Raw genomic sequence first — 22520 nt, 5'->3', positions numbered from 1 at the left:
TCTCACCAATTTTGGGCTGGTTTGTTCCCCAATCTTTTACAGAATATATGCTAATGAGAACTTTGAAGAAAAGTGACCGAAGCATGACCAAGTTACAAAAAACTATAAGGGCTTTTAATCATTGCCCAACTATCCAGATATAAGTGCCACACAACAAAAACCATTAAAGACAAAATGTGTCACAAGTAAGCAAACATGTGGGTGGGTGGACAGTCAAGAAGGACTAGAGCATGAGTACTCACTTTGTGGAGCATGGAGAGCCACCATCACTATTCTCATCTACCAAAAGAGCCACGTGATTAATATACATCCTGTATGCCACTCCAAACATTCACAAATAATTGTAATATAACCCTTTTAATTACCAGTTACCCCTGTGCATCTACAGTTATCTTTCCCCACTATTGAGAGTTAAGCTGTATTATGTTTTTTTTTAAAATAAGAGTTTTATCTTGGGCCCACAATAATGAGAAAATTATTCCAATTTTTAAACAAACTGCACACTTTTCTGGAGCACAGGGCAGGTGCCAAGGGGAATAATGCTCAGAACCACCACAGGAAGCATGTTAAAGAACCACATGAGGCTCCTGAGCCAATGAATGAATATCTTTGGATTAGAGGTTAAAAAAAATATATAAATGCCTATTAGGGCTACTTACTTATTTCTCCTTTCAACAGCAGCTCATATCCAAGAAACAAAGTAATGGCTCCCAGACTTGTATCATGCTGGTGAAACTGGAACACCAAGTTTTCAGGACATTGTTGGAAAGCAGGTGGAAGGATATATTTAGAAAAAAAAATGATAAAGCTGCACTCTTGTCCAATGAATTTCTATAAAAATCACGGAGGAAGTGGTTCACTCTTTCGCTTTTCAATGGGCACTATCTCGTCGTGGAATGTGTAGTTCTCCTGCATTCCTCTCCTCTGCTATGGCTCTTTTTGACTCCTGGGAGGGAGGGATGAGTCCAGGGACTGCAGGCCACACATGAACAGCTGTGTGCTTTGGAAGAGGGTCAAGGAGTTAAAAGTCGCTCCTCCTTCCTGATCTGCACATGCATCTACACGGAGGGGAGATGACGCTCCTCATTCCAGCCTGCTGACTCCCAGTTCTCTGCAAAAATCCAAGGCGCGATCTTTCCAGAGGTCAGAGGAAAGTACAGTGACGGAGGGGAACATGGGAAAATCACGTGTGCATATGGATGGATGGTAGGGTGCTGCCTGGTGTCTATCAATCTGCCATAATGTGGATGTGCTAACTGGAGCATTTCAATGTGAATCATGTAGCTACCCACTGTCTCTATTTGAGTCACCTTGATTAGTCCAAGAAAGTGATAAATCTTCATTGGCACAGGCCATCTGAAGAGTAGCACACCACACACACACAGGACCCAACAGAATGTTCCTATGTCACTGATGGTGGCTGGCTATTACATGAAGCCAACTGATGTTGTCCTTTTCATAGGGTGGTGCTAGGGGACAGCTGCACGACTCCATGGCAGCTTGGTTATGCTGAAACCATTAGGCAAAGCTGTCAAAGGATCTGGTATGAAGTATGATAAGGATATGAAATTTTATTTCTTCTTACAATCATGTGGTATAAAATGTCATGAGTATGTGGGAGCAGGAATGGGCTGGACCAATAAACGAAAGCTAAATCCAAACAGGACTGAAGTGCTATAAATGACCTGTGTAATTCATTGGGGGTTAAGGATCGGCCCGCTCTGATCTAGCTCTACTACCCCTTAAAGAAGCAGATGCCTAACTTGGGGTTGCTGGTAAACTTATGTTCAGATTTCTATGGTATCTTTGCCGAACTCTGACTGGTGCACCAGCTACTGGCCTTTTCTTGAGAAGCAGGAACAGGTCCGTTATCCATACTTTAAACCAGTGTTGCTTAGTGGCTTGTGAGCCACTCGGGCACTGAGCTCTGCTCCCCAAAGTGGCACATGCCACCTTTTGCAGGAAAGCAGAAAAGGTCACTGTTTGGTGGGTTTGCAATGGGAAGGGTGATATATGACTTGAAACAGTTGCCACTATGGGGACTGGAGCTTTGAGGCTCACTGAGCTCCTTGTGTAAAAGGTCCATCTGCTCCAGCAAACCCCCTTCCCTTCTCCGCAGCCCCATGCTCATTCCAGCAAGTGCCAAGAAGAGCATAAGATGGGTGCAAAAGGGGGACAGTCACCAAAGCAGCCATCTGGGGAGAAACCAATCTGGCCACAGGGTGTGTGTATGGGGGGGGGGTCATGGTTTTACTTCCTTTTCATCACAGCCAGCTTGCTTTCCTCCCAGCACCTTGACAATCTCACACTTTTGCCTGACCTGCCATGCCTTAGGCTGAGTAGATGAGGCAGGTTGAGTGGGAAGCCCTTCCCCTTGAGGCCCGGCCAAGGTCCAATAGTGGTGGGGAGATGGGGAGAGATAACCCAACATGCACAGAATTACTCTGTAATTTTAAAGGTTACATATATATAGTTATATCACATTACTATATGTGTGTATTTCGTAGGGTGGCACACAGAACAATATGGCTCTTATGGTTAATGGTAACTATGTATCTGGCTCTCTGAGAAGTGAGTACTAAGGATGTGCGCTTCAGGTTTCCGATACGAACCAGGCCTGATTTGGAAAGATTCAGGGTTCCCGAATTGGCCCCAGCATTACTGATTTGATTCAGGAATCGTGAAGCAAAGCTTTCAAAAGCGATTCGTATCGCTTGTGGAAGCTTTGGGCAAAGCAGCAGCAGCCGCGCCCGTAGCACTTTTCCAGCTGTTTGCATTGCAAACAGCAAGAAAAGCGCTGCTTGCTTTCAAACTCCCATTGGGTGAAGAAAGTGGCACGGTGTTTGAAATTTGATTCCTGAATCTTTACAGAGCATATCGAAGCAGTTTAAACACTCGAATTGTTTTCCTGAAGCAGTAAACCTGAATCTTTCTCAGGTGCACCCCCCACGGCTCTAATCTCTTCAGTTAGATTGCTGAAATGGGCTCTCTGTGGGGACCGCCTTTCAAGAGTGCCCCCACAAATACCAATCAGTATGTCTGAAGTCATAAGACCAGGATATTCAAATAACGGATCCCACATTAGCCTATCCATTAAGATCAACATCAGAGGCCCTGTGATGTATTGTCTTCACCCTCCTCATGTAAGATGTGTGGCCACCAGGGACACAGCTTTTCCTGTGGTAGCTTCCAAATGATCACATTTTCTCTCCGATGCCTCACTTAAAGTTTTCACCTTTAGCTGCCAGGTGAGAACTCTTGTTTACTCAGGCATTTTTGTTTCTGCTGTTTTAGACTATTTACTTGTTTATACCCCTTTTCCCCTACTGCTCTACATTGTATTACCTACTGCTTTTCATTTGTTATTTACTAATGTTCAAGTGTTTAATTCCTATATGGATCTTGATGTTTCAGTATCATATGGCACCTTGGATATTCCTATGAGTGCAGATTATAAATAACTTAAATAAGAAAGCAGCAATATTACTGCCATAGTAAGTGCCCAAATGTCGGAAGCTGGTTGTTGCTTCATGCATATACCTACAAATGGAGCAGGACAGGAGTATGTTAGTGGGTGTGAAAAAACCCACCCCATAAAACAGTAAAACACATACAGAAGTTTCCAACCAAAATATAAATAATAAGGGACACTATTAATGTTATTTGTGCAATTACTGGCCCGTGCATTTTTGGGCTACGACATTATACAACTGACTTCTACTGAATTTGAAAATCCACAGCTTTAAAAGTAAAAACAAATGAAAATCTTTTAACCACACCAGCCAATCTGTTCTGTGAACCGGTTATTAGAAGAGAAAGGATAGTGAGGGTTGCAGAGCACAGCACAATTAAAATTTACAATTCCAGCAGAAAAACAATTATCTGAGATTTTACAGGAGTAGACAGCAACTTCAAAATAAGCCAGAAAGCCAACACCATCAGATCTTCAAGCCCATTAGTGGTAAATGCGCTTACAATGTACAAATGGGAAATGATGCAAAATGACACCTTGCTGTATGGGCTAAAGATCAGCTTTACAGGTGAGGTGGTGAGCAGTATGGACAGGACCTTTCTGTTGTGGCACCTTGACTGCCAAATTTCTGCTCAACAATCTGTATGACACCAGGCCTATTAGGCTTAAGCTACCAGGCAAAAAAAGCTTACTTATTTTCTGAGGCCATTTGTGTATCATTCCACCACACCCAGTTCGTTCTTACTGAAAGGCCGAAATAAAATGCTGTTGAGGTTTAAAAACTGCTTTAAATTATTGGTTCTAGCAATGGGATGTTGGTTTTATTATGTGATTGACTGTCTTGATTGTTACAAACTGGAAACAGCACAGAAAGCAATGCTGTGCGTTGGGAACATAAATCTTTTAAAAGTGTTTTAAAAACTGGAAACCTAGTGGACCTGTAATATTCCTCAAAATTACCACCAGAGAGCCTTCTGAAAGTGACTCACTGCCAATGCAAAGCAGTATCGCAAGTCATTCTGCCTGAGACTGCTGAGTACAGGTGATTCCTGGAATTATACCATCAAGAGTCAGAAGGACAGATCAGAGCCTCCCACCCATTCCACCACAGGCTATTCAGACTACTATTTATTCCTCCATGTTCCAGGCACTAGTCTGTTTTCAGCTGAAATACAACAAGTACTTAAATGTGCAAAACACAAGAATGCTATTGCAGCAAGTTAGATCTGGACTGTACCTTCATTTGTAACAAGTGGCAAGTAACTAACTGATCAAATAAAATGACAGCCACAGATAGCACGCTTCCAACAAAGAACTCTACTGCTTGTAAGACATGAGCATGATTGTGGAAAAGATAAATTAACTTAAGTATGAAATAAGCTGTGTGTGTTGTGTCAAATACATCTAATCAAAGAGCCATCGCTATGAACATTAATACAACTTTGAAATTATACAACTTTCTTTCAAAACATCCACATAGATAGAAGACTTCTCCTTGACAGTTCCTAGAGAATTTATACATAGAATTATGCACTATATACCCCAAAAGGTTTAAAAGTATACTTGACATTCAAGATCATTCCATGAGAAAATATCATTGCTCACCGACTTTCAAAAATGAAATCTCAACTTATTTTGGTCACACAGTACATTCTGAATGAACTATACACAAGTCCCAGTACGATCATGTCTTGAAGCGTGAACCATGTTGTTTCACACAGCTTTTGAGTGACTCTATCTTAATTATCTCAAGAGATATAGACTCACTTACAAAAAGGAGCAAAAAAGCAAAAAGCAGGGAAGGAACCTCAGAAAGTGATGGAGAACATTTTCTTGAGCATTTTTGTTTAATAAAAACTTTTTTTTTTTTTTTACAATTTGCCTAAATTTGCTGTTTTTCTGAGCCAGGCTGTAAGTAGAGATATCTTAAAAGATTGACTCATTTATCATGCATAAGCTTTTATCAGTCAAAGCCCACTGTATCTGATCAAGGAAGTGTTACATTCAGCTCGTGGTCTCAGATTGAATTCTGGTTTTCAAGCTTGTGCCACAAAAAATTAGTCTTTTAGAGGGATGCATTTTGGCTAAAGGAGACTAACACAGCTTCCCACCCCACTGACTAGACAATGTGGTTAAGAGACCACCCATTACACTGGTAAGTATCACAAGTAAGATGCCTTCCCTGATTTATACAGTATACACCCCAGTATCAACCTACATTTTATAATAGAAAACCTTGGATTCACCAGTGTTGGCTGCTGGAATGAGGTGTTTGTCCAGTACATCCAGAATGTCACAACAGATTAGTTTCAATTCAGTCTCAACCTTGGGGTAGGAGGGAAAGGAATGGCACATTTAAGAGAGCTGTTAGTGAATAAATATTAGCTTTGTAACAAAAAATTAAATTAATTACATTGACAAATGTTTTAACTGGAAACCAGTCACTTCCAAATTCAGCTTACACTTTTACAAACATGAAGTACCCTTTCATGGGTAGCCTTGACCATCTGGACAGCAACTGCTTCTGAAGAGGGAAGCACCCCTCATGATATCCCCTCACCCCACCACCACTACCACACCTGCAGCTTTCAGCTCCATGTGCAGCCAATTTTACACAGCCTATACCCGCCAGCAAGACTCATGTTGCAACATAAGAAGCTCGACTGAATAGCCACTCTGAAATGTGGTAGCTTGATTCTAGTCTTCTCATCTCTCCGCTTATGTAACTGGAGTGGGTGCTTCATAATGGTAGCAGGGCTTCTCTTTACCCAGTGTTGTCCTCCCCCCCCCCCCCACAAAAACGTCTGGTCATTAGACATGTGAATACCTGGGAAAAAACCTAGAAAAAAATTGAGGGAAAGTCTTTCTCTGTGGACTTCTTCCAGTTTTTCCAATGGAAAGCTGGATTTTTTTTAGAGTGTTGAAAGGAAGCCCTACAAAATATTTCCGATTTTGGAATGAGCGAAATGCTTTTTAAAACAAGGTTTTACTCATTTTAAATGTGTAAAATGAAGAGTTTAATTAAGACAAGGCATTAGGCATGCCTTCATAGACTGTAGATTAACAATATTAACAAAGATGTATTTATTTGTTAAATCTGACTAATTTTGTCCCATTATATCAATACCACTACTGTCCAATGTTTAACAATATCCAAATATGGTGATAGGCTTACTGTGTCTGACACTATTTATATCCATTTTGTTTACTATAAAATGTACTACTTTCATCTTTCATTTTTTCTACCTTTCAGAAGGCAAACAGTGCAGCATTTTGCAGACGTCTAGTTTCTTTAGTAGCAGATATACTCACAATTGTAGAAAGCTACTGTATTTATACTTTTAAATTTCATAAATCTGACACCCAGTACAATTTTAATTATAGAGGATGAACTTTATGTGGTTAAAACAGTAAAAGAAAGTTTAGGTTAGAGAGAAAAGCACTGTAGATATTTTGTATTTTCTCAAAATTTCAATTTTTCTAAAAAGATGTTGTCCCTCATCTGTTTCAGGGCTTCCAAATTTCTGCAAATTGTACATCTCTACTTGTAGAAGAATGTTTCACACACTCCAGAGATATGAATGAAGTCTTTATCCTTTTGGACCTTCTCAAGACACTTCTGTGCCCAAACTGGGCTATTAGTCCATAATTCAGTACTAGAGATGGTGGTAAGGCAGCTTAGCAACGTTTTATGCCTTGGTACAATCTTTATCAGGTGCCTCACATAGCTTAAGATACAAGGCAGATTCCGATTCTAATATGCAAGGCTGTAAAGAACTCCTGTCCTGTCTACTTCTGCCAGTTTTTCTGATAAACCTTGAATTGTATCAAGGCCACAAAAAGGCACCTTCCTATTATGCCTGGATCTACAGTTAACAAGCCCCTTCCCCAAGTAGTATTTAAAACAATTGAACTGATATTTGCACAGGCTTTTAAACTGGTATAAGCTGTTGGGAAGCCAATTTTTGGGTGAAAATTGGGGGTAAACATACACATTATCTTCACTTTATTCTATATAACAGAATAATTCACCAACCTCAAGCAATAAGGCCCCCCAAATTGCTTTGAGTTTTAAAACCTGTCCAAACCTCAATCTATAATAAAAATAATAACAACATTTGATTTATATACCGCCCTTCAGGGCAACTTAACACTCACTCAGAGCAGTTTACAAAGTATGTTATTATTATCCTCACAACAATCACCTTGTGGGCTGAGAGAGCTCTGAGAGAGCTGTGACTGATCCAAGGTCACCCAGCTGGCTTCAAGTAGAGGAGTGGGGAATCAAACCCGGTTCTCCAGATTAGAGTCCTGCACTCTTAACCACTATACCAAACTGGCTCTCACTATCCTTCTGTATGTTACAACTGCTCCAATTAGTAGTATAATACAGTGGTCCCTTCTATTTTTGGAGTCCTAAGAAATTCACTCAAAATCTTTTATCAGAATTTTGTGACTCATGTTTAGACATCATCAGGACTCCAGGATTCTTCCTTCTGGACTGACTGAATGCAATGGGTTCCCAATCAATGGGCTAGAAGCCCTAAACACATTCCTATGAAGAGTAGTTTCAAGGGTAGCATGCAAAACAAGCACTCAAAGCCTCTGGATACAAATCACACTCCTCAGATCGTGCATTGGGGGGTGGAGAGGCATTATTCTAGTTTAAGTTTAACACATAAGGAGACCAAAAAACTAAGGCAAGGCTTGATAGGAGTTTGAATTGGCTGTCATTACCAAGGGAAGAGATCATGGAGTTATGGACAGCTCAATTAAAATGTCAACTTGGTATGTGATGGCAGTGAAAAAGGCAAACTCAACACTAGGGACACTTAGGAAAGTCAAGGGAAATAAGAGTGCAAATATCATGCCTTTATTTAGGCTTATATTATGGTCCATTTGAAATACTGTGTGCAAGGATAATGTAAAGTCGAAACAGGTAAACAAGGACAAACAATCAGTGGATTGAAGCACCTTCTTCACAACAGAAAACTCTTGTAATACCTAAAGGCATAGAAAAACAACCAGAAAATTCAGAAAAAGATTTCCCCCCTCCCCAAGGACTCATTTCCCCCCAGTTTTTCCACTGTAAAAGCTGAGCAATGAAACATTAGTTCTATGAAGTATTTTCTACTCTGTAATGAGCAAAATGATTTTTAAGGCAATGGCATGTTGACTGAAAATGTGTAGTACGAACATTTTTATCTAAGAGTCTACACTATCAGGCAATAATTCCTGACTATAATATAGGTAAATCATTTTCAAAGATAGTACATATTTTTATTAATCTTTGTTTTTAACTCCCCCCCCCCACCTCTCAGATGGCAACATCTGTGTGCGCTAAGGTAGCATAGGGCACAGAAGTTTGCAAGTCCATCTCTCTTTGCGTCATTGGGGATATATGCAAATTTGCTCATGCAATCCAAAGCAGGTTACTCAGAAGTCTACTCAGGTCTAATCACTTGGGTATAATCCCAGGAAAGTGTTTAGGATTGCTCTGTTACAATTATTCCAGTCCACTAAAGTCAACAGAGAAACTCTACACTGGACCAAACTGTATACTTTTAATTTCATTAATATTCCAACTAGTGCAATTTTATATGCTTATAAATTATGTCAGGGCTCAACAAATCCTAGTCGCCAGGTCATCACGGTGCTTCGTATTTTTACTGTGGTGCCTAATTTTTTTATTGTGTTTTATATTGTAAGCTGCCTTGAGAAGGCTCCCCTGGAGAGGTGGCATTAAAACAAATTCTGAATAAAGGAACAGTTAAATCCAGTATTTTCAGAATTTTTTTTTAGCATGTCTGAGCAATTCTTAGTGGGTAGTACAAGGGTTAGATCCAAACAGTTTTTCAAGTGGGAAAAAGGGAGGAAGGGGTTCCTGACAAAAACCACGTGGAATGAGGGCTATAAAAAGGAAGAAAATTGGCTAAAATTGAGTAAATGACTGGATTCAATCTAAAACTTATTTGCAATTTCATATCAGAGTTTTTTGTTGCATAATAAATTTACATGCAGTTCTTGCCATTGTTTGTGTAGATGTTAACATAACAGCACATAATTAAAAGAATTCATTTCTTAACCAGCTGCTTTCCATAGTGACTCCAATACTCAAACAAATGCAGCTTTTAAAAGCAATAATGAAATTATAAGAAATTGGGGAAAAGCTAGGTGAGGATAAAACTTAGCTTTCTGTTGTTACCCCTATACTTATTTATATACTATAACAGTTTTGTTATAGCTTTAATAAACTGTGAAGAGGTTAGGATTTGGTTTTGTGGTTGTAATAATTAGAAACTTTGGTTATTAAATTATAAAACTTTGAATGCTAAAACTGAGTGTGGAAATTAAATTTTGGGGCTGGCTCCCAGAACCAAGAAAAATTTCTCAAGGTCTGAATTCTGCATCCCTCTCCAATAAAAGCAGCAAAATAAGGTTATAGTTGATTAGGAAGTAAGCCTGCATGTATTAGTTTCCCCACAAATTAAGGAAAAATTCTGTTCTTCTCCCCTGGGCTTCAAAATGTCCAGAAACTTTACATTTCTAGTAATTTTGTCCCTGCTCTGGTAACCTGAATAATTGGTTCCTGTGTTATTTCACTGTAGATTTTATGTACACCTCTAGTACAAACTAATCAATGTATTGTAGCATCACTGAGCCACAGCAGTCAAAGCATCTGTCAAAACAGGTCCTGGCTCAAGTAAGCTTAAGTGACAATACACTGTTTGTCTTTAACAAGCCACAAGAATATTGTTTAGGCTACAAACTAACACATAAGCAGTTACATATCTGAAATACTTCCCTACAAGAATGCTGGACTAGATGGTCCCTAAATGCAACCATACAGAATTCTTATGCTCAGAGGAAATATTATCTTTCCTCTCACCATGGACTTCTTTGAGCATTGAGAACATTTTCCTTCATCGCCATATAACAGAAACTTTGATTGAATGCAGAAATGCTCAAGAGGCTATGCTCTGAGCAGCACTGCAGGCAAAGGCAGAAACGAAGACAATGCTACACATGCATAATGAAGTCATACATATACCCCATAGTTCAAATAATCTCAGATTAATTTTGAAAGTTCAAATGTTGCCTACAGTGATCATCCCATTGACGGTTTTTGCTCTAATAAAGTAAACACTCATGAATTTGATCTTCACTGTACTATGGGTACAACAATTTTGAATCATGATGCAATTTAAATTGGTATAAGCATCTCACATTGTCCCTTCCTAAAAGTCCAATGGTCAATTCATCCTGAATAAGCTCATTAGCTGTGTAAGTTTCACTATTATCCTGTAATCAACTGAACTTCGGGTGGGCATAACCTCAAGCAACCCAGTTGCTTTACTGCATAGCTGAAGAGGAAGTATGCACTTGAGACTAAGCAGAGAAGTTTGGAGGAGCAATGGGGGAAAAAACTGAAACTTTTTTATTTTTTGAAATGCAAGAAATATTTTTCAGACAATTTCATCCTCTCAAAATGTGTAGTATGACTTTTTATGCAATACAATCCATTCTATTGTATTGCTGCTTGAATAGCCCAGTCCAAGCTTGCCAGAGCTAAGCAACGTTGGCCATGGTTAGTAACTGGACGGGAGACTACTAAGGAAGACCAGGACTGTTGTGCGAAGGAAGGCAATGGCAAACCGCATCTGTTCCTCTTTTGCCTTGAAAACTCCCTTGAGGAGTCTCCGTAAATCAGCTGTGACTTGATGGTGCTTAATTTTACAATCTTTAGCATTTGGTTGCAATAATTCCTATCGTTCCCAATGTGTAGCATGAAAATATTTATTTAAGTCTACACATTAGATAATTCCCATGTACACTGTAGAAATATATATTTTAAGCATATATTTATTGTTCGTGTGAATAATTCTGGCAACAAAATACTAAGCGTACAGTGTTATAAATTTTAACTTAATAGTTAAATATGCTAGCAGACCTACTTATTGTGACTTTATATGAGATTCTTCCCTACTTTTATTACAAATTTTCTAATTTCACCTTTTATCCCCACCCACCCCCGCACCTCCATCCCTCAAATAAAGATATTGTGCTAAGTTAGCATAGGATGTAACCGTTTGCAGCTCTCTCTCAAGGTCTATCTGCTGCTGGAAGAAAACTAAGGCATTTAACATGACAGCGCAATTTTATGTACTAAGTAATAAATGATGTATTTTATGTTGTTAAATTAGTAAAGTAAGTTGAGGTTTGACAGGAAAGTATTACATATATATCAATTTTACCCAGAATTTCCACGGTTACCCAGATACACTCTAGCCGTTTTTTCATGGCTTTAAAATTTCCACATATTCTACATCTTTGCTCCTAATACACTGATTAGAACCTGCCTCACAAACCAGGCATTCCTCAGGAAACAGGCCAGCCTGAGATAGAGTTAAACAAGGTCTTCAGTTGAAGGAAGACAACAGAAATAGTAAGATATAAATCACATACAGAGAAAGTTTCTCCCACAAATATCTGAGTGGAGCATTGCATATGCCTTAGGATAAGAGGGGGCACAATTAAGAAGCATGGGGAAAAAGTCACCAGCTAGTTTGACCAGCAGAAAGTTTACCTTAATCTAAAGGATGCAGAAAATCTATTGGTAAAGACCATCCCTATATGCACTGTGCCACTGCATATTGATGTTCTACAAACCAAACTCAAACATTAGTTCTCAAAGCAGCTTTATACTCTGGTAGGCACCTTAAAAGCCTTCCAGATAGTAACTCTATGTGGGCTTTCAGGGTGAAGGGCATGTAACAGCCTACACCTCCCCCTAAACTATGTTCTGTAGCACTCACCATTTGCCGATACTCTCGGATCATCTTTAATTTGTCTTCTCCACCCTTGTTTTCCTCTTTCTGTTCAATGCTGCTGATTATTCTCCAAGAAGCTCTTCTAGCTCCAATCACATTTTTGTATGCAACAGACAGCAGATTCCGTTCTTCAACTGTCAATTCCACATCCATTCCAGCCACTTTTTTCATTGATTCAACCATTTCTAAAGAAAAAATGTATGTGTGAATTACTGGTGCTCAACCCTAGAATTCACTTCATTCTCACCACCTAAGACCAGAACTTCTAACTCAAGGCTAGAATCTCTTGCCCTCAAGCAAACAGAGCTCAGTTGGAACCCATTTATCAGACTAATATGATCCAAATATAAATGTGCTGGTGTGCTGGAAGTGAACAATCCACCTGGGAACGTATTTGCTATGTACCTATGAGTTCTCAAATAGCTGAATTCTATTGGATTTTATACGTTGCATTCATTGAAATACAACTCACATTTCTGGGAAGAACAACCAGAAAAGAGCACAGGTGTTCTTTTCACAGACAATGCAACCATCTTCTTGAATGCAAAAGTGCAACACATGCATGTAGAACTATACATACTGCTAGGACTGCTTTTCCTTGTCAGCTAGTCAAATTAGCTCCATGTCAAGTATTCATGTCAACCTTCCACATACATGCACCTGTAGCATGCTCGAATTATGACAGTGCGGAGAGTAATCTGCAGCACTGTAACAGATCAACAAGAATCACAAGAACATCAAGACAAACACCCTATCCCAGAGAGGATGCAGGGGGCTTGGAAAATCTCTTTGCTGAAGACTTCCCACTCTCTTGTGCCACCAGCACACCCTTGCACATTCATGTATGCCTTGTCCATCACTGGATGCCAACTGCATGGAGACCTTGTATGCATTTCAGGCTATACTAGATGAATATTGGAAAACAGTGAAAATATCTAGACTAAGTTCCAGTATCTGTTAGTCTGTGTTTACATACACAATCTATGCTGCTTCCAAAATCCAGATGTCTTAATTTGGAGGGAAGAGATGAATATAAAGAAGGGTAAGAACAAGAAGCTCTATGAACCACTGATTAAAACTTCTCACATGGTAAGTGAAGTCCTGCCCAGACTCCCTCCAGTGTGTACTTCTTCACCACATACTACTCTGCATGACAAGAGCTAACGTTTTGTTGCTTAAATAAAGCCTGATAGTCAATTTCAGTGATTAACAGAAAGTAGATTTACCCTCAAAGGGCGACACAGACAGCAACTCTGCAACCAGAATAAAGCTAACCAAGTAATTCAAAAGATGACCATTATCCCAAGGATACAGATCATGGATTTACCAGGTTACCCATGAAGCAACCTAGGATGAAGTAATTTTTTCTTATCAGATGAAGAGCTGGGAGAGTTACCATGGTACAGGATGATAGAAGTCCCACACACCAGTGCTGTGCTGGTAAGCAACAGCTGCTGATAATCATCTGGTCTGTATTCTGGCAATATGCCCACTGCCCAATTCAATACTTCCTGTGCTTGCATCTCATTGTGAAGCAGCAGGACACCCCTCAATTCAAAATGACAAATTTTGATTTTCAAGTCAAAAGATGTTACTACTCTGTAAGAACCCCTTTTTATACATTCTGTATCTACTGTGCTGTGTCTACATGTGCACACAGAGGGTTTCTAACAGGCAGGTCATCTGTTCTGTGACCCACACAAGGGAAATACAAGGTGTCAACTAAGGTTTGTCACTTGGAGAAATTCAAGTGAGAAGCCGGAAGCAGGTCAACCCAAGTACATTCTTAAGAAATTTTCAGACAGTGCAACTGTTTTTTGCCCCAAGAGAAGACTTTGCACACCAAATGCAACTTCAAAAGTAGTATGTTAAACCTGGATGTATTTCAACAGCTAAAAGCTAGAGCTAAAACCAAGGAGTGCAGCTTCATTGGCCCAAGAATAAGTAGATATGACTTCCATGCTGGCAAGCACTCCATGCGAACACTGCAAGAAAGAAGCTAGGGAAAAAAAGAACAGCAACACCTCCAAACTATCCCAACTAGGACAAAGAGCCAACTTTAAATAAAAGCAGGCAAGCAGGCTGCCCTATATCCAATCACACACACACAGAGAGAGAGAGAGAGAGAGAGAGAGAGAGAGAGAGAGAGAGAGAGAGAGAGAGAGAGAGAAGATGTCAAGAATCCATATTTAAATATAAGCCAGGGGTCTTTCTGTCCTGGACAGATCCATCCAGCTTGCTTGAGATGGGGCAGTCAACCAATATTGCTATAATCCTAGTGGCGCTTGTTGCTATATTGCTATATATTGCTATAATCCTAGTGGCGCTCTACTATCACCTGAATGCCATGCACAGGGAACATGTGCAGCAAATATGGAGAAAGGGCATAACCTGCCTGCCTGTGGACCAAGTGACACCTGAAATCTACCAGAGAGAGCAAAGGCATCTTCTCTATCGGTCCACCAACCAGATGATGTTTGGTCCTTACACTTCCCAACGACCTCTGATTTGCTTCTTGGTTACAGCTAACAAGCATGTAAATGTTTAGACCGGTAATACTACAAAGGCATCCCCCATCTTACTCCTGGTCTCGGCGATGACGCACCGACTCGACTTCCCAGAGGTGTCCCCAGGGTTTCGCTTTTAAAAAGCCCAGTTACATAAACCCATTTTGTAACTTTTCCACCGGCCGCCACCCTGCCCGCCATTCGATCCACCTCCCCTCCATCGCCAGGGTGGACCTCCGAGGGCCGGCGCTGAAGGACCAGGAAGCTTGCTGTGATACGGCGGGCACGGGGCCCGCCTGCACCAGGCAGGGGAACCAGGCGGGCTGGCTGCCCGGGCTCCTTCGGGGAGGGGCGCAACGACAGCTCCCCCCCCCATAAAGGGCCCCGGCTGTTCCCGCCGCTCGGGGAAAGGGGACGCGGAGGGCGGGCTCCTCCCGCGCGCAGGCACGGAGGGCAGGGGCGACGTCGCGAGGCCTGGCCTTCAGGCCGGTGCCGCTCCCGGCTCGGGCTGCTCCCTCAGCGCCACACCCCTCCGCGACCGCCTCACCTCAGGCAGCCCCTCAGCGGCCTCCAGGCCCGTCCCCCCTTCCTCCCGGCCCCGCCGCGGCGGTTGCCTCAGGCCCGGCCTCCCGCGCCTCTCCCCGACCCCCGCTGGGCCCCGCCGCCGCCATTTTGTGTGCGCCCCCCGCCCCCGGCCGGCCGGCCGCCGCCATTTTGTAGGCGCTCCCCTCCTCCTCCCCCCCCGCCTCGGGTCGGTCCGCGCGTCCCCCTCGCACCATCGTAGCGCTCAGCTTGCTCGGCTAGCTTGGCCTGATAGACGAGGTCCTCCCGATCGTCCATGTCCGGCGAGTGAGGGCGGCGGGGGCTGCGCGGGGCGGATGGAGACCGATGGGTCTGGCGGGGGGGCTCAGCCACGATCAGCTCACTGCTCTCTGGGCAAAGATGGCGGTAGCGCCTCGTCCCGCTACATCCGGGCAGGTTAGGCGGACCGCGCATGCGCATGCCACGCCCCCGTAGCAACAGTGGCTCCCCTGGCAACCGCCAGCGCTGAGGAAAGTGCGCTCGAGGGCCCAGGCGAGGGCGTGAGTTCGAATCCCCTCCCAGGCGGCGGAAAGGAAGGTGGGAAGGCACCGCGGCTGCCCACCGGGGGAGGCGGCTCAGCCCTATTACATGTGCGCGCGTCGGATGAAGGCGCTACTGATGAGGCTGCAAACGCCGTCAATGCTGCGTTTAAATGCGGGGGTGGGGAACGTGGGCGAAAAGCTGCTTTAGCGTGCGGTTTTAGTTGCCACCTCCAGCCAGCCTGGAGATCTGGGGGAGGTGCTTGTGAAGAGGGGAATTTGTGGAGGGGGTTCACTTAGAATCTAAAATACATCACAGCGCTTGCCTTCTGAGGCCACATTTTTTCTCTAGAGAAGAACTGCCTTCTAGTCTGGAAATGTTGAAATTCCGGTACAACTCCAGGCTTCACCTGGAGGTTGGTAACCCTAAGCATGCTACTGCTATCCCCAGAAACCCCTTGCTCTGCTCCAATATCTCATCAAATACGTTGTTTCTTTTATTTACGGCATTTTAATCCCACTTTCCCCCCTAAGGCATTAGATCACAGAGCTCCCAACAGGTCTGGAGAAAAATATCCTGTCCTTTCAACGAGGCTTCATGTGCAGAACGGGCAACTGAAACTTTCCGTTGGAGTGGAAGTAAATAACACCATCTGATAAATAACACCCCATTAAACATCTATTGACCCTGGCCTGGATAGCCCAAGCGAGCTCGATCTCATCAGATCTCAGAAGCTAAGCAGGGTTGGCCCTGGTTAATCATTGGGTGGGAGACCTCCAAGGAAGACCAGGGTTGCAGAGACCACCTCTGATCATCTCTTGCCATGAAAATCCCACCAGAGGTCACCATAAGTCTGCTATGACTTGAGGGCAGGATTTCATTTCAAGCCTCTATTGGCAACTGGAAACCATACGCAATTCACCCACCCTTCTTGCATTTCATGCTCCAACAACCTTCAGAACATAAGAGCCACCATGCCTGGTCAGGCCCATGATCCATCTTGTCCAGTTAGGATCCTGTTTCCAACTGGCCAGTCAGATATCACAGAGAAGCCCACAAGTAAAGTGTGCAGACTTCAGTCCTCACCTGATGACTGCTCCTCAGCATCTGGCAATCGGAGGCATTTTTCTGCCTTCTGAACCTCCCCCCGTAACATCCATTGGAGCTAGCATCCATCACCACATCTGGTGGCAGTGAATTCCCATTGTACCAAGTAATACCAAGCTCAAGGTATTGGTTATTGCATACTATGGTCTTCATGGCCTTGGTCCGGCATACCCACAGAACCGCCTCCCTCCCTATGTTCCTCCACAGCAGCGGTCTCCTGCAGGTGCCAGGCTGCACACGGGTGAAGACAACAGCAGCCCATAAATGAGCTTTCTCTGTGGTGGCCCCTATCTTGCGGAATGACCTGCCTGAGGAGGTCAGGAGAGCCCCCACTCTCCTGGCTTTCCACAAACGTTGCAAAACCGGATTATTCAAAAAGGCTTTTTACTCAAATGGGAGGGCTTTATTGTAGGGGGTTTCAGATGCTTCGCTAATGAGTTAGGGACCATAGACTTCATCACTATTTTGCCTTACATATTATCTGCTGCTTTAAATATGTACTCCTATGTACCACCAGTACTCCATGTAGTCTAATGTTAGTCCTAGAATTGATTATGTTCTGCTTCAGTATTTTTTCTACTCTGTATTGGATTCTTGCTAGTACTATGTCTTTTAAACTTGTATCTATTTACCCTATGGCCTTGTTTATGGAAATGTCCTTGATACTGTATTGAAACGTACTTGATACTGATTGTACTAATCTCATACTGTGTAATCTGCCTTGAGTCTCAGTGAAAAAGGCGGGACTATAAATGGCAAAAGTAAATAAATAAATAAAAACGAATACTTTGAAGTCTTGAATATCTTGTCCATTTCATAGTGACCTCAAGTTCTAGTATTACGGGAGAGGAAGAAAAGTTCTGGTGTGTTTACTTCCTCTCTACACCACGCATAGTTTTGTAGACTTTTTTTCACTGAGGCACCTTTTTATATACTAAAAAGCCACAAATGTGTTAGCCTATTCTCTTAAGGCCGGTGCTTCAAATCCATGATAATTTTAGTTCTTTCTCATGCTTTTCCCAGCTCTTCAGTATCTTTTTTGAGATGCAGGGACATGCACTGTACCAAGAATTACACAGGGGGATGTTCCAAAGGACTTGCATAAGGATGTTACTATACAGGCATTTTTATTCTGCCTATTTTCCTGATGATGAAATTTGCCGTGAAATTTGCCTTTTTAGTGATACAGTGGACCTCGCCCTCCTGTTGAGATGCTAGAAGGCAGAAGAAGATATCAAGGAACATAATTTGGATTGTTCTTTTAGGATTGGACACAGAGGGTTCCTACTGGAGATCATTTGTCCGCAGAGTGGGACTTGTCTTGATGATTACAAAGAGCTAGCCGTGTTAGTTTGTAGACTAACAACATTTATTTGGGAGTCACAGCTCACTTCTTCAGATATATGGAGGGAAATCAAACAGAATTCTATTTTAAGGGAAGATGGGGTAGGGGAGAGATGGGATGAGACAGAAAGGGGGGGTGAATTACATTCTCAATCATTCAAGTGTAAAATCTCTGTCTAGATGACTAGAACAGGATAGTAAAGAGTCCAGTAGCACCTTTAAGACTAACCAACTTTATTGTAGCATAAGATTTTGAGAGCCACAGCTTTCTTCATCAGATGCAAGAGAGAGCTGTGGCTCTCAAAAGCTCATGCTACAATAAAGTTGGTTAGTCTTAAAGGTGCTACTGGACTCTACTATTTTGCAACTACAGACTAACACAGCTAACTCCTCTGAATGTAGAACAGGATAAGCAGTTAAAAATAGATAAGAAAGGTGATAAAGTTTACTCAGGGAGAGAAGTAATCTGAAGTTTAACTGATGTTAGGAACAAATTTATGGATAAAACAGGTTAAGAGCAGGCTACTAAAATTTCTAAAAAGCAAGCCCTGTACTGATATTAGAGATTGTAATGAGTAAGGAAATCCAAATCTACATTCAAGCCAGGATGACCTGTAATGTTTAATTTCTTAAGTTCTAATTCAGCACATCATGTTATATATTCCCTTTGAAGGTTTTTTTTTGGTAGGACAGTGACTTTTAGGTTTATGATAGTATGTTCTTAACATTCATTGAGTAGCACCTCAACAGGTAATTATTTACTTCATTTATACCTCACTTTTCTCCCCAGTGCGGACCCAGAGCAGCTTAGCATTCTCTTCTATTTTATCTGAATTGGCCAAATGTTCCAGGATGCAGATCAATCAGTTTATAATTTTTTTTAAAAAACTTTTATTTGAAAATTTACAAGTTTACAAGGAAGATGGAGCAAGAACAATTGTGTCAGGATCAAAAATAGATATAGCAGAATATACTAAGAAGAGAAAGGTAACAACAACAAAACACAATTTATATACTTAAGTAACTGTAAATATGACTATGTAAATATACGCCTTGCATTGGACAAATAGTATGTAAGGTGTGTATTAGAAGCCCTTACAAAGTTAGCTTCTTTTTTTAACTCTGGAGTATAAGTCGATAAAACCAAATATATCAATGTTAAATAAAGTTTGCAATGCGATCTTTTATTTTGCAAAAGGTCTAATTAAGTGTCAAAAATGGATTGATACAGTTGACTGGAGGCCTGTAATGCTTTCTCTGTGATAAACTCATAGAAGGGTAGCCATTTTTCGTAAAATAGTGAGCTTTTGACAGATGAATCCAAATATTGTAGGTTGTTTGTTATTTTTTCAATGATAATCCCAAATTTTCAAATACCATAGGTTAATCGATGGTTGAGTCAGTTTGTTCCAGTTTAAAGCTATTATATTTTTTGCGGCTATAAGAAGTGTTGAAATTAAATCACGTTTAGATGGAGGAGTTTCAATGGTTTGCCATAAATCTAGAAAGATTAGCTGCGGGGAAAGGGGAGTCCCCATAGTTTATAATTTTATAATGGTAGAAGTCTTATATTCCAACTAGCCTGCATGAGATCTTGTGCAGTATAGTGGCCAAGAACACGACCCATAAATTAAGTCTCTGTTCAAATTTTCTCTGCAATGAATTCAGGTGGCATTAGGCAAGCCACTCATTCAGCCTCAGTTCCCATCATGGGGGATGATACTGATGGGTTCCTTTTAGAATTGTTGCATGGATTAGAAGATAATGATACACAAATGATTTGAACACTCAAATACCTTTATAGATGTTAAGTACACTGTATTAGATACATGTTATCTACGTAGACCCAAAATGAAAGAACTGAGTGTTTTAAAAGGCTATTTAACTGGACCTTTGTTATGCAGGAATATCTGATTGTTTCCTTTAGCATTACTGTTAACTAAAGGAGATAGCAATCCCTATGCTAGTTCTCACTAATAAATTCAAATAACCAATATCACTTGCTTTATCTTCCATTCAGTCAGCTCTATCATTGCTTTTCTTTTCTTTGAAGCATTGTGTGTCAGGCTTTTTCTTGGCTTGTTCCGTACAAACACATGAAGCGACCTTATAGCGAGGCAGACCATTTGTATATCAAAGTTAGTATTACCTAATTTGACTGGCAGGGGTTCCCCAGGGAGTCAGACAGAGGTCTTTTGTATGTCCTACTACCTAATCCTTTAAAGTGATGATGCTGTGCTCTACCACGGAGACATAATCCTTTCCCTAAAGGCACTGCACTGGCATATGTATGAAACTAGTGATTTCTTCTTGGGCAGGACTGCTCACAAACATGCTTGAATAAGGACACTTGGAAGAATCCACAGTTAATTTTATTCTGTCCCGCTTCAGTGTTCCTGAATTACCGGCTTCTTCCTTCAGGCAGCTCTTCCACTTTTCCAGCTTTCTGTTGCCTCCACCAACTCCTCGCATGACTCACCAACTAACCATGCCTGTCTTATCAAACTCTGAGTAGTTTGGATCTGGCCTTTTTTCTTCCATACCCTTCTAGCAATTAAACCTTACTGTGTTTTAGGCTTTCATCTAACTGGATCCATGCCAAAGGCCAATGAAAGTGGTTAAATCATATATTAACCAATCCCGTGCCATATAGATGACTTAGGGAAAATCTCAGAGGAAACCACTCCTTTGATAAGAGTAGCTAAATATCAGCACCACTACTTGACTACACAGAGGCCCACACTCTCTGAAGCTTTACTTACCCCATAATTTTACAATTTCCTATTTCAACATTACCTTCCTGCACAGAACTGTTATTTACTTATATATTTGATAACTCACACAGAATCTTAGCTGTTTTGCCACAGCTCACAGGGAAAAAAAATCTAAAACAATTTTTCTAGTTCAATTCACTTTTCAGTAAAAAAAGGTTAGGCAAATCCATACATTGAGAACGGCAAGTCTTACGGCAGCAATCTCCAAGCGTTCAAGACACATACCCCACATTCAATGGCAGCCGACACCTTTTTTCCTCCGTTTATTTCCCACTCCATTGTCTTTGAACTGCAGTAGAGCTACTTGCTTTGGATGAAGGCAGAGCAGTTACCATCCTTGATTATCAGTAGGGCATAGGTGACACATCAGATTTCATGGAATGGGTAATAAAACAGACCAGTTGAACTGGTAATAGATCCTCTTGCCCATTCCAGGTTGGAACATTCCTGAATATTTTAGAGTGGGGCCTGGGGAGGTGAAGGAGAACAGTCGAGATGGCATGCTGTGTCCTGTGTTCAAAAGTCAATGCATCAAACTCCAGTTTCTTGTGAGGTCACTCCCTTCCTCACAAACGTCCAAATTTTCAACTTTCTGCCTCACATCACTTTACCCTATTTTCTTCCAGCTTACATCACTTGTAGATTTCTGTATGCATGCATTATGCTAAACTCTTCCTTTAATCCTAAATATTTGTGCTGGTATAATTGCCTGCAACAAAGGCCCTAAACTTTCTATTTCCATCGAATTTGAGTTTGCTGTCACCTCAATTATATACAACTATCATTTTCATCCCAACTTCTATTTCATTACCATAGCAGAACATTTCCTTTGCAACCTCACATTTACAACCTGACCAATCTTATGTATCTTTGTTTACTCAGAAGCAAATCCCAGTGATTTCAGTAAAACTTTATTCCCAGGAAATATACACTGTATTGCATGTTAAACAACGAGTAAGTAAGCAGCCTCCAATTCTTTACATGACCTGAATAATGGTAGAAATATACATGAGAATGAATGCAGAACAGCTGCCAAAACAGCAATTATTGTCTCCCTCTGATACATCGTTTTGCAAATGTAGGCCTTTAACTGGAAAAACTTCCCGCAAAAGAAAACACTAGCAGTGTAATAAAGCTTTCCTGTAGTGAGAAGAAAACTGAAGCTGCTTCTCTTCAACAGGTAAACAAATCTGCTGTTTTTGAGAGCCCTTTTCCAATCCCTACCTGCCTCTAGTATCTTTACAGGTGACTATCAATTTCTCCTAGTCTCTATTGTACACCATGGGAGAAATGAAATCCTAAAGCATTCGCCTACTGTAACCACTCTAGGATGTCCATGTCTCCTACACTCTGTGGTATACTATATAGTCTACTCTCTGAAGCAGCTATTCCCTTCCATATGCTGATCTCTATAGTCTGGGAA

The 22520-nt window shown here is 41.4% G+C and overlaps 1 protein-coding gene across 2 annotated transcripts in view; it reads right to left on the bottom strand.

Moving 5' to 3' along the window:
* YWHAE (tyrosine 3-monooxygenase/tryptophan 5-monooxygenase activation protein epsilon) overlaps positions 1-15785 on the bottom strand; it is a 30427-nt gene extending 14642 nt beyond the window's left edge. For both annotated transcript variants that reach the window (XM_055001098.1, XM_055001097.1), the window contains exons 1-3: positions 15587-15785; positions 12289-12488; positions 5691-5797 (exon numbers count right to left, since the gene is read on the bottom strand). In XM_055001098.1, the coding sequence (XP_054857073.1) occupies positions 5691-5797; positions 12289-12488; positions 15587-15650 (371 nt within the window). In that variant the 5' untranslated portion in view covers positions 15651-15785. The remainder of the gene's footprint in view (positions 1-5690; positions 5798-12288; positions 12489-15586) is intronic.
* Positions 15786-22520: the final 6735 nt, after the last annotated feature.

The sequence above is a fragment of the Eublepharis macularius genome, chromosome 17 (genome assembly GCF_028583425.1).
Source record: "Eublepharis macularius isolate TG4126 chromosome 17, MPM_Emac_v1.0, whole genome shotgun sequence".
Lineage (NCBI taxonomy): Eukaryota > Metazoa > Chordata > Lepidosauria > Squamata > Eublepharidae > Eublepharis > Eublepharis macularius.
Note: the sequence above shows the minus strand (reverse complement) of the source record. Positions and strands in the feature narration are given on the sequence as shown.